This window comes from Oryctolagus cuniculus, chromosome 13 (genome assembly GCF_964237555.1).
Source record: "Oryctolagus cuniculus chromosome 13, mOryCun1.1, whole genome shotgun sequence".
Classification (NCBI taxonomy): domain Eukaryota; kingdom Metazoa; phylum Chordata; class Mammalia; order Lagomorpha; family Leporidae; genus Oryctolagus; species Oryctolagus cuniculus.
In genome coordinates, this window is record NC_091444.1 from 64349568 (window position 1) to 64362002 (window position 12435).

Genomic DNA, 12435 nt, shown 5'->3' on the forward strand with positions numbered 1-12435 from the left:
TACACAAAAGGTGAGCTGTGCCTATGTGTCCCCCAGTAACTCAGTTTCCTCCCCATTGTTGGTGCTTACTCATGTGAATATTTACATATAGTAGTTTGTTGTAGCAATTAATAACAGAGAGAGAGAGACATGCTGTCCAATGAATGATGATATTTATTTCGGAATAGCATAGCACTACAACAGTACTAGTAGAGCATTGTAGTGTGAATATGTGTGCTATAGTAAGCTATGGGCACATTCAAAGAAGTTGAGATAAAGAAAAGTTTTTTCAGGCAAAAAGGAAGAGGATTACATCAGATATTTTGAAACAGTAATCTTTGGCCACAATGATGAGTAACTTGGGTGACATTAGTCTGAGGTTGAACAGAGTTGCTGGGCGGTTCTCCTTGTACAGTACTTTTTTAAAAGATTTTATTTATTTATTTATTTGACAGGTAGAGTTACAGACAGTGAGAGGGAAAAACAGAGAGAAAGGTCTTCTGTCCACTGGTTCACTCCCCAAATGGCCGCAATGGCTGGAGCTGTGCCAATCCGAAGCCAGGAGCCAGGAGCTTCTTCCAGGTCTCCCACGTGGGTGCAGGGGCCCAAGGACTTGGGCCATCTTCTACTGCTTTCCCAGGCCACAGCAGAGAGCTGGACTGGAAGAGCAGCAGCCGGGACTAGAACCAGTGCCCATATGGGATGCTAGGACCGCAAGTGGAAGATTAACCTACTGTGCCATGGCACCCACCCCTATTTTTTTTTTTTTTAAGATTTATTTATTTATTTGAAAGGAAGAGGCAGAGAGAGAGAAAGATTGAGAGAGAGAGGTCTTCCATCCACTGGTTCACTCCCCCGATGGCCACAACAGCTGGAGCTGCAGTGATCCAAAGCCAGGAGCCAGGAGCTTCTTCCAGGTCTTCCCACGCAGATGCAGGGGCCCAAGGGCTTAGGCGATCTTCCACTGCTTTCCCAGGCCATAGCAGAGAGCTGCATCGGAAGTGGAGCCGCCGAGACTTGGACCGGCGCCCATATGGGACTGCAGGCAGCGGCTTTACCCGCTATGCCACAGTGACTGCCCCTGTAGAGTACTTCTTTATAAGGTCATGGTGGTCTCTGTAATGTTGTGGTTCTAGATACTACCAGGCAGCTATGAGTAAGAAAAGTCTTTCTTCATAACCTCCCAGCTTTATTTATTTTGGGGGGGGGGGTTGACACAGGCAACTCCATTTTGGTTCTAACATTTTTTTTCATGCAAGCCATATTCCCCAGTAAAAAATCAGATGAAATATGAAACTTTAGACTAAAACTATATACATTATATGTATATACATTAAAGCTAGGGTCAGAATCAATGCTTCATTACTACAGCTAAGATACTCAAGAGGTGCTTCTTAGGAAGGCAGGAAGGGAAGTTTATTTGGGCTTACAGTTTTGGAGAGTCACAGTCCAAGACTGGGCAGCCCCGTTGGTCTGGTGAGGATAGTGGGTGGTGGAATGCATGTGGAGGGAGGGTGACGTGGTGAGCTGGGGAGCATGCTGGTCCTGCACATCCCTGGCTCTCTTCATAGAGCCACAATGCTTCCATTAACAGCCTCATCCAATCTAATCACTTTTCCGAAGCCCCATGTTCAGACACCATAATTCAGTGATGTTCTGTCCTCAATCCGTTAACGGAAGATTATGGGGATCAAATCTTTAACACATGGCCCTTTGGAGACACCCAAACTATTTTCCAAACCATCACAATGGGAACTACAGAAAGGAGTTTAATACAGAGAATGAGAGATTTACAAATTTGCTGGAAGGTTGGAAGAGTAGGCTCTAGGATGGTCCTCTAGGAAGTTTCTAGAATCCTTCCACAAAAACCAGGCAGCTCCTTCCAGGCCAAGGAAGTTCAAAAACTACCCTTGCCACAGCAGCTCCCTGTCTATACCCATGATGCTGTTGTTTGAGCCCTGGGACACAGTGTTCAGACTCTGCCTCTCCAGTAATTGCTCCTGGACATCCCCAGGGCTGAAGACTGGAGCCTGCAGTTCTGCTGCCGAAGACTGCCATATCCGCACAACTTTGCTCGCCAGTAGAAAAGACCAGAGCAGCAGGAAACAACCTCTGCCTCACTGCCCCTTCCACATCCCATGAAAAACGTGTCTGACCGAACGACTCCTCACGCGTGTCTGGTGATGGGGGACTCTGAGAACTGTAATGTTTGCCTTGTGGCCTTGAGCAGTAGAAAGTGAAGCTAAGAAGGGTGAGAAAGGAAGCTGGGTGCTCAACTAACGTTACTGGCACAGTATCCCTTGTTCTTAAAGAAAAGTCTGCCTTTGTGTATTGGCTTCTGCCTTGTATTTCTTTTTTATGTTTCACTGGTCTTTTATTTTCTTTGAATAGTCTAGCAGAAACCAAGTCCTTCTCCTCTGCCAGTTTTCTTCCTGCAGGACAAGACTTTCTTGGGCACAAGACAGCTCAAGCCTGGAAATTTGTGTAAACTGACAATGTGAGCCTTCGCTCTTCTTTCTTTCAGATTCCCACCCAGCATGGCTGCCATCCGACTGAGAGAATTTGTTGATCGGCGCCCAGTGGTCCCACCCAGGTAAGGTCCTCCCAGAGCTGAGGCAAGGCAGGCAGACTCCTGGGGATTTAGGATTTGTCTCCTTGCTGCCTCGTGACTGAGCCATGACTGCCACCAGAGTGTTCTAGGGAAGCTTCTTTAGGTTTAGGTAAAATTGCAAAAAAAAGAAATCCTACCCATAGTTCCGAATGCAAGCAAACAGGCAATTCTAAGTTCCCCTCAAAGATCGTAAAAACATTAGTTTCCCACAGGAAGAAGTATGAGGTGGGATCCACCTCGGATGGATGGCATCCCTGTTCTCTGCTTGGGGTAAAACCAACCACCCCCATGCTTCTGTGACGTGAGGGCTGATGGCATAGACGTAAACAGAAACTTGAACTCTTTCTCCAAGTTCATGCACACCACAAGAACCACCAGCCCCAGACGTGTTTACTGTGCTGCATTCGTCTTGCTAAGAGACGTTAGGTGATCCACCGTGAATCCTAACCCCACTCTCTCTTCGCCCCCTGCTGTGAGCTCGGCAGGGATCTGCAAGTTGTGAGCTGTGGCAGCAACCCTCACACTGTGATTTTGAGGTCAGCCTCTTACAGCCCCATTGGCTTCGTGGATTTGAGCAAACCTCACAATTATTTTAGTATTTTAGCTATGACAACAATGTTTAGTCAACACAAAGTCCTTTTGCTCCCAGCAGTCTCTAAAGGAGAGTAGATGGAAGGATGCTTAAGAAGCCTTAAGAGGCCTCTTCTCAGAGAATGCACAGTGCCTCCCCTCCCTGAAATCCACAAGATCAGGGATTGCTTTCGGTATTCCCTGGTTCCCCCCATCCCCACAGCCCTTGGTCTGAGGGCTTGAGACCTGTGTTGGCTGCAGTGGGGTTGGTTTAACTATTGACCCCACATCTCCTGGGGCAAATGAAAACAAATCTGCCTCAGTTGCTGCTGCCTGGGGTTTGTCTGCGCTGGGCCTGCTGGTGGCCTGCAACTGGGCTGTGCTCAGTGCTTGTTCATCATCAGGGCCCCATGAGCTGAGCTCCCCCTCCCCCGCCATAGCCCAGCCCTCCCCCGTCAGACTAGTGCCTCCACCCTCCCCCTGCAGGGATTTCCGCAGCACTCACGGGGGGGGGGGGAGGGGGGGGGGGCTCTTTGCCTCCTGTTGCCAACAGAGGATCTGGCCCATCAGCCCATCCCCTGGATTCCACCCCCAGGAGTGATCTCCCATCTGAAGGGTTGTTTCGGGTTCACTGCCCCCAAGTGCTCTAGATGGCCACTGCCTCTCTGTGCGTCTACAGCAGTGCCCACCCTTGTCCTCCAACAGTCCTTTTTCCAGCATGAGCTTCATGCAGTGTAACCTGGATCCTGTAAACCCTTCAACCCACGGCACTTAGCAGGAAACCCAGCCATGGGGCCGCAGCCTGCCTAGCGGGCAGCATCCCTCTCCAGCCTTCCCCAGCCCCAGCCCCTTGGCTTCCCTTTGATCCCTCAGAGGCTCAGCTTCTTCCTGACCTCAGGCCGTTGGAGGTCGTCTTCCTTCTGCCTGGACAGCTCCCTTTGGCCTCCCTCCTGCCCCTGCGACCAGCTTCCTCTCTGTGTTGTTGCCAACTAGTCAGACGGCCCCTTCTTGACCACCCTGGCTATCCCACTCTGTTATTCCCTATCTTGTGCCCTTTTGGGGTTCCTTTACACCCCTTATCACAACTCCCAGTTATATGATTTGTTTCTTTTCTACCTGTTTCACCTACTGGAATGATAACACTTGACACCGAGGCTGACCTTAGTGTGCGCCAAGGATTATTCTAAAGGCACATGAACTCCTTTCATTTTCACAACAACTCTGAGTTCTTGATGAGGAGACTAAGACATGGTGTGGTTAAGCGACTGCCCACAGATGTGGAAGCTAGACGGCTGGTCTGGCTCCACCGTCTCCAGGGTGGGCCCCCTCGGGCAGGGGCTGCTTGCCTCTTTCTGTACTCACTGTATGGCAACCTCTGCAGCACAAGGCTGGCTGTCTCTGCACAATTACTGAACACATCAAAATGATGACTGAGCGGAAGTTTCTGCTGTGTATTTGTGACTTAGTCTCCTGGTGATGGACAATACCTTGGCCTCCTCTCCAGCTGTTCTGCACAAGCAGTTAGCCAGTTCAGCCTTAAATGCCCAACCCTGGGGGTGATGCAGGGAAAACAGAAATAGGTACAAAGCAGTATAGGCATCTAATAAAGGTAGATATTAAGTGGCTCACAAGTAGTAGAGACCACATAAAATTCCCAAATTAATGATTATACCATATTCAAGTGTTAATGGGTGCCATGCCCAAGCCACACACCATTGGCTGGGTGTTGAGTTGGTTTGTGGAGAAAAATATCACTTCCAGTGGGGTGAACTCAGTGTGATGTGGAAGATGAAAGATACAGAATCTGTGCCAGATTTAGATGGAGTTTAAAAATGTCCACTGGGGCAGTCTCTGAAAGACCCAGAGGCAGTGACAGGTCCGCTCATCCTGCCTTGAATGATGGCTACACCTAACATGGGGGAGTTTTGATGACCAAGTACGAGTGTCTCATTTATGCCCATGAGGTCATTAGCAGGGATGACAGTCTTAGTCCTGTCTTCTGATGAGGAAACTGAGGCTCCCTCCTTCTTTGAGGAGACAGTGTGGCTCATAGAGCCTGCCAATGAGGGCCGCGCTGGCGGTCTCCCAGCCCTGACCTTTAACCCCATCTCCTATACTCATCAGCCTGTGTCTCCAGCTCAGTCACTTATTTCCCCCTGGGCCTCAGCATGCTAATGGCAATGGCACCCACCCCATTGTTGCAGATGAGTTGCCTGAACAGGGTTTTCCTTATCAAAACAACGGGCAGAGAGTATTCTCAGGTGGGGAGAGAGGATTTGTCATCACTGTGCCTAGTGCTCCACATCCAGACCAGAACTGGCAACAAGTGTGTTGTTCACTGAAGTGAAAGCATCTTTCCACTAAAATTGCCGTGTCTTTATCTCTTTTCCTATTCTTTTGGTATAACTTGTCTCCTTGCTGTCTGCCCACAAGTGGGACAATCAGAGATCATTCAGAGATAGCACTGGGGCAGGAGTTTGTCCTGGCTCTGAAGGCACTACTGGTGACACTTGCATCCTATATCAGAGTGTCTGGGTTTGATTCCTGACTCCAGCTTCCTGCTAGTGTGACCCTGGGAGGCACACTCAGGCAACTGGCTTCATGCCACCCACATAGGAGGCTTGGTTTGCCACCCTGGCTCCTGGCTATTGTGGGCTTTTGGGGCATGAACCAGTGGATTAGAAGATCTCTCTTCCTCTCAGATAAATAAATGAAAGAATTTTTTTTTAAGTGGCACTGAACTCTTGGGAAAAAAAAAACTTTCTGTACACACATGGATGACTTAGAAAGCCAGCTTTGATTCATGTCTCTGGCACGGACAAGCTGGGTGATGTTTAGCAAGGCCACTTAACTTCTCTTAGCTTCTTTTTTTACTTTTCTAAAACCAGAAGTTAATCATCGTTATTTGCAAGGGGACTGAGGGGATAAAATGAGGTCAGTGCCTGGCAAAGCATGAGGCCCTGCATGGACTGCAGGGGAGAGATCTGCACAGTGTGCGGCGGCTGGGCGCTGGGCCAGGCTCTGCAGAGGAGCACACCCTGACCTGTCCTGTGCATATAGAACTTTGTCTGAGGCTAAGCCCAGATCCTGCTCTGGTTACAGTCACCCTCCCAGGGGACAGCATGGCTCGTGTGCGGACTGAAAGCATTACCTCAAAGAGCCAGGCTATCGGGGACATGGCAGAAATGCACGTGGAGTCTCACGTGCAGGACTGCCTGCTTCCCCCCTGGGGGATGATGAAAGAGGACCCCTGGAAGCCAGCTCCACGGGATTGACCTGAAGTCTGGGAGGGGGCTCCGCTGCTGAGTCTGGAGAGTGGACAGGCACAGGTGCTTTCATAGCTACTCATTCTCTCTCAAAAAAGTGATGTGATGAAGGCTGCATGGGAAAGCTGTCCCAAAGAGCCGCAGGCAAGGTTGGCTGTCCTCGCACTCCCACAAACTTCTTCATTGCTGTGTCCAGCTGGGACTCCTGCCTCCATGCATACAGGGTCCTGTGCACTCCAATCCTGCCAAAAGCTGCCCAGGGCCCTCTTGGGGGACTTCAGGTAAAGAGTGTTTTCTGGCACCCGTGAAGGGCTTCTTCATTCTCAGTGCGGCTTGTCCAGGCTGCTTCTGGGGAGCAGGGTTCAGTTAATGCACCTGTCCTCTGTGTGTGTTTTTTGGATGCGTGCCACTGAGGAATCTGTGGTCAGAATAGCCAAGAGCAAACAGAGCAGCTTCTGAGAAAACCCAGAGTCCTTTGCAAACGCCAGAGACTCTCACCAAGCTGGATCCTGGCCCCAGGGCGATCTCCTAGGTAGTGCTTTAGCAACTGGATGGGCGCCTAAGAAAGCTGCGGCTCGCACTCCCTTGCATTCAGAAATGCCATCCATGCCTTTTTTCTTTCTTTCTTTCTTTCCTTTTTTTTTTTTTTTTTTACCAATTCCTCCCTTTTCTTATGACTTAACCCTCCACTGTTATTTACCACTCAGGGCTCAGTCATATTATCCCAACCACTGGGCAGGCCCAGACAGCCCGTGGGTTTTCTTCCACATGTCCTGTCTGCACAGACGGAAACACAACCTGCCCCTGCTCAGCCTTGGCCTTTCTCAGCAGACAGGCCTGCCCACCATGGCCCCTACATGCTCGACTTCAAACCCACCCCTGCCCAGGTCGTGGCTTCTGTCATTCCATTCTCCTGGAATCCTCCTTCCCCACCTGGATTTGCCTGCCCCAATCCTCCCTGTGTCCCCTTGGTTCCTCAGGAAGGTCACTATTTTCACAGAAGGGCATTTCTGAAATCCAGGCCTGCTTTGTCAGCTGTGTGTGGCAGAACCTAGCAGAGTACAGAGACCTGCCCACCGAATTGAAGGCGTAATGTAAGTTTCCATTCATCATCCAAGACCTATTTAGTGAGCTGCTTTGTGCAAAACCATGTGCTAGTTTCTACTGACTGTCCCCTTTCCCGTCAAGTCTTATTTTTTTAACTTCCAAAGGCAGAGAGAGAGAGAAAGAGAAAGTGAGCTCCTCCTCCACTGGTTCACTCCCCAGATGCTCACAATAACCACAACTTTGCTGGGGCTGAAGCTGGGAGACAGGAACCCAATCTGGATGTCCCACATGGGTGACAAGAGCTCAACAAGTGAGCTATCACGACTGCCTCCCAGGATCTGCATTAGCAGGAAACCTAGAGACAGGAACCAGAGGCAGGAATTGAACCCAGGGATGGGATGCAAGTGTCTTAACCACTAGGCTAAATACTCACCCTTTCTGTGAATTCTTAAGACATCTACTGAGTGCTCAGAATGTGTGGACGAGCCCAAAAATGCACTCTCTTTACATTTCTCAAGAGTACACTATGTCATCTCCACCTGAATTTCCATCACATAGTTCAGACCCTTACCATGTCCCACATAAAGTACTAGAGTCACTTCCTAACCTGTCTTACTGCTTCTAGTCAGATGGCCCTCACACTTGCTTCCCACCTTACCATCAGAGATCTTTCCATAGCATGTCCTTAACCTTAAAAAAATCTTACATTCCTTACCACCTACATCAATTAATGGTCCTCAACTTTCAGATACAACATCCCCTCTCTTAATTATGAACACTTTGTAATGTCTGTGCTACTCTTCTGAAATAAAATCTGTAAATAATATAATTCAACTACATGAAGAGTTCCTCTTCCAAGCTTACAAGTGTCTCATGCTTTGACATCATAGTGCTGCTTCATTTTATTTATTTATTTTAAAAGATTTATTTTATTTGAAAGGCAGAGCTACAGAGAGAAGAAGAGAGAGAGTTCTTTCATCTGTTGGCTTACTCCCCAAATGGCCGCAACAGCCGGGGCTGGGACAGGCCAAAGCCAGGAGTCAGAAGCCTCCTCAGGGTCTCCCACATGGGTGCCAGGGACCCAAGGACCTGGGTCATCCTCTGCTGCTTTCCTAGGTGCATTAGCAGGGAGCTGGGTTAAAAGTGGAGCAAGTGGACTCAAACCAGCACCCATATATGGGATGTTGGTGCTGCAGGCTGTGGCTTAACCTTCTATGTCACAGTGCTAACCCCTTGCTGCTTCATTTTCAGCTCCTTTATACTTATTACAAGTTTTAAACATCTCTAAAATTAATTTATTTTATTTGAAAGAGACAGGCAGACAGTGAGATCTCCCATCTGCTGGTTCACTCCTCAAATGTCCTCAATGGCCAGGGCCAGGCTAGGTCAAAGCCAGGAGCTGGGACTCAATCCAGGCCTCCCACATGGCTGGCAAGGACCCGAGTACTTGAGCCATTACCTGCTGCCTCCCAGGGTGCCTATCAGCAGAAAGCTCGAGTCAGGAGCAGAGCTGGAACTGAAAGCTAGGCACTCTGACCTGAGATACACACATCCCAAGTGGCTTCTTACCACTGCGCCAGGTAACTGTCCTCTTTTTAGTTTAAAAAAATTATTGTGAAATGTTGTCAACATATCAAAGTAAAAAAGTATACCGAGTCTCCACTTGTCCATTCCCATTTCAACAACTATCAACATGTGCCTCACGGGTTTTACATATCCTCATTTCTTTTTTCCCTAATATTTTGAACCTAATCCCTGCCTTGTTAAATATGAATCCTGAAAATAAATTACATTTTATTACAGATACTGGAGAGTGTGATGGGTAGAGGGAGGCCTGTAACTCTGGTATGGTGGAAGGTGTTTCATTATCAGTTTGAAAGATACAACCAGGAACTCGTTGCCAGGAACTGAGACAAAAACCAAATGCATTTTTTTTTTATCCTAGCAGTTAGTATTCTATAGAGGAGGTGTAGTCCTTGATTTTTCTCACCATCTCACTTTCTCCACTAGTTTATTCATTGTCCATCAAGGAAAGGATCTCCAAGGCTATTATCCTGGGCAACTAGCAAGATACCATTTGGCCCATGGTGTGAAGAGAGCCTCCAGGTGAGACACAGCCCTAGATCTGAATTCTCAGGGAGCTCAGCAGAGCTACAGTGATGAAGGGGGAAACGAGGATACACCATTTAAATGATACCGTGATTACAACAAGCCTCATTTAGTGGGTAGAAAAGTTTTGGAAGAAAATAAACTGCGAAAAATATTTTTAATGAGTAGTACGATTATTAGCATTTTGCATTTTATTTTTAGATCTTTTTCTCTACTTCCCAGATTTGTTTCTAATGAGCAAATGAAATGTAGAATGTTATTAAATTATAAAATTTTAGACACACCCTAGATTTAGAATTTTGACTTGGTCAACTAACTTCACCTTCCAGAGACTCAGTTTCTTTCTGAGTAAATTGATGAATTTGGCCTTACAGTTTCGGCCCTTCTAGGTGTGGTTTTAACAAAAATAAAACAAAAACAAAAATGTAGCCACCTTCCAGAACATAGCACCCATTCAACATATGACTTAGCTACTCATAAATCTCATTTAATATTTTTCACATCTACAGCAACTTGGTTCACCTGTTTTACAGTTGGCATCACCTTTCATGGTGGGGTAGTATTCCTGTATGACTTTAACAGTTTGGTATCCTTGTCTACATAAATCCACATTTTTTTTACATGAGGATGGTTTCTACTCTTTGTTATCATAAAAACACTTTGATAAGCATTCTTAGACTTTGCTAATTTCTGGAATTGCTGGGATAAACTACACGTGCATGTTCAAGGTCTTAGTATCCATCGCCAAAGTGTTCTCAAACACATTGTGTGGTGAATGTACACAAGTGCACGGAGATATTTGGTCATTACATTTGCACCTATTAGAGTCATGCTGCAGGAAACTTGGGACTAATTTCAGCTCCATCAAACACCAAGACCCATGGTGGTATAGTCTGGTCAGAAGAATGCATTGGTTCCTTGGAAAAATCACCCTGGGACAGGGCACCAGGGAGATGTGGAATGCAGGAAGTGGCTGCGCATGGGCCGATGCAGAGATTTCCATGCCAGTCACCCCTGTGGTCTGTGATTTGGAAGGAGGGATGGATGCTGAAGCGAACCACAGAGGACCAAATTCCCTGGGCAATCTACTGCTGCTCTGCCAGTGCCAGCTTTCATTAGCCTTGCGGCCGCTCCCAGGGAATGACTTTCAGCTTTCCTTGTAGCAGGCATTCAGGAAGCTATTTCTGTTTCCATTTAGACCACTCATAGACTTGGAAATGCCACCCAAGAGAGAAGGTCCGTATCGGCCTCAATTAGACCAACAGACACTCATTCGATATATTTGCTTCCGAAGACATTCAAGGCCTGCTGAACCATGGTATAAAGAAACCACTTACCAAAGAGACTATTCTCTGCCATTTTATAAGCTTGGTAAGTCAGACTAGCTGGCCTGGGCCCCACAGCAGCATCTCCTGCGGGCTTGCATCTCAGGGCCCATGTTTGGGGTGCGTCAGTTTGGGGGCAGGCATTGAGTGTGGGTGTGGATGCAGGAAGAACTCAGCCAACTGCCCCGAGGGCCCTCCCTCCCTTCTCTCAGAGCTCTGGCAGGGCAGGGTGGGGGGTGGGGGGTTATGAGATGGTAGGGATGGAGAGGTGCACAGGTCCTTGCTAGGAGGCAAGCTCAGGTCTGAGCACTCTTCCCTGAGCGCCTCGTCCCATGCCACATCACTGGTGTGCCTGAGCACAGCATTGAGGGAGTTCGTTTTTGCTCCTGCATTTCCTGTTTTAAATGACTTCATGATAGTGACTTGTTATCTAAAGGCATGTGTCAGACACACCTCTCTGGGCTGGGACCAGGGCACCTGGTTGAGAGGACTCTGGGGTGTTCATGTAAAACCTAGTCCAGTAGTACTTGTGTTCCTGTAGTCGTGGGTGCTTGGTTAAACAAATGACTTCCCTTTCAGACTCGCTGAGTACACACATCCCAGCTCTTGGGGTTCCCTATTCTGAGGCAGGCAGAACCCCCTCCCCAGCTCTCTGAGGAACGTGCTATTATTTTGCCCATTTTATGGCAGGGGAGGCCATGTCACAGAGATAGTTCAGTGACCAGCCCCAAGTTCACCACAGCAAGCAGGTGGAGATGCAAACTTCAGACCCAGGCCGTGTCATTCCCAAATGGCGCTCAGATGTCACAGTTCAGTGTCACCCACACCACTATCTAGCAGTTTGCTGTAAAGCAGACCACTTTATTTTTCCAAAGGAAGGAAGGAAAAGGAAGGAAGGAAAATGAACAGATAAAGAGTAGTGGGTGGGGCTGGCGCCGCGGCTCACTAGGCTAATCCTCCACCTAGCGGCGCCAGCACACTGGATTCTAGTCCCGGTCGGGGCGCCGGATTCTTTCCCGGTTGCCCCTCTTCCAGGCCAGCTCTCTGCTGTGGCCAGGGAAGGCAGTGGAGGATGGCCCAAGTGCTTGGGCCCTGCACCCCATGGGAGACCAGGAGAAGCACCTGGCTCCTGCCTTCGGATCAGCGCGGTGCGCTGGCTGCAGCGCGCCAGCCGTGGCGGCCATTGGAGGGTGAACCAATGGCAAAAGGAAGACCTTTCTCTCTGTCTCTCTCTCTCACTATGCACTCTGCTTGTCAAAAAAAAAAAAAAAAAAAAAAAAAGAAAGAGTAGTGGGTGGGAAGGTTCTACTTTCCTTCTTTCCCTCCCAGAAGAAAGACCTGAGGTGTAGCGAGGCCGAGTGCCAGAGCAGGGCAGGGAGGAGATGGCCGGGGCAGATCTCGGCAGAGGGGAGCCAGGAGGAGCAGGCAGTAGATGAAGCTGAGGTGGGGATGGGACAGGCTGACAATAGGGGCTTGGGATAAGAGGTTGAAGCAGGGTAAAGCTGGGTTCTCGAACCCAAGGGAAGGT

At 48.5% G+C, this 12435-nt stretch overlaps 1 protein-coding gene across 2 annotated transcripts in view; it reads left to right on the forward strand.

Annotated features, from left to right (window-relative positions):
* Positions 1-12435, forward strand: part of SPMIP3 (sperm microtubule inner protein 3) — a 67752-nt gene that overhangs the window by 48319 nt on the left and 6998 nt on the right. For both annotated transcript variants that reach the window (XM_070055623.1, XM_008268175.3), the window contains 3 exons: positions 2504-2572; positions 9484-9579; positions 10781-10953. In XM_070055623.1, coding sequence (XP_069911724.1) covers positions 2517-2572; positions 9484-9579; positions 10781-10953 — 325 coding nt within the window. In that variant the 5' untranslated portion in view covers positions 2504-2516. The remainder of the gene's footprint in view (positions 1-2503; positions 2573-9483; positions 9580-10780; positions 10954-12435) is intronic.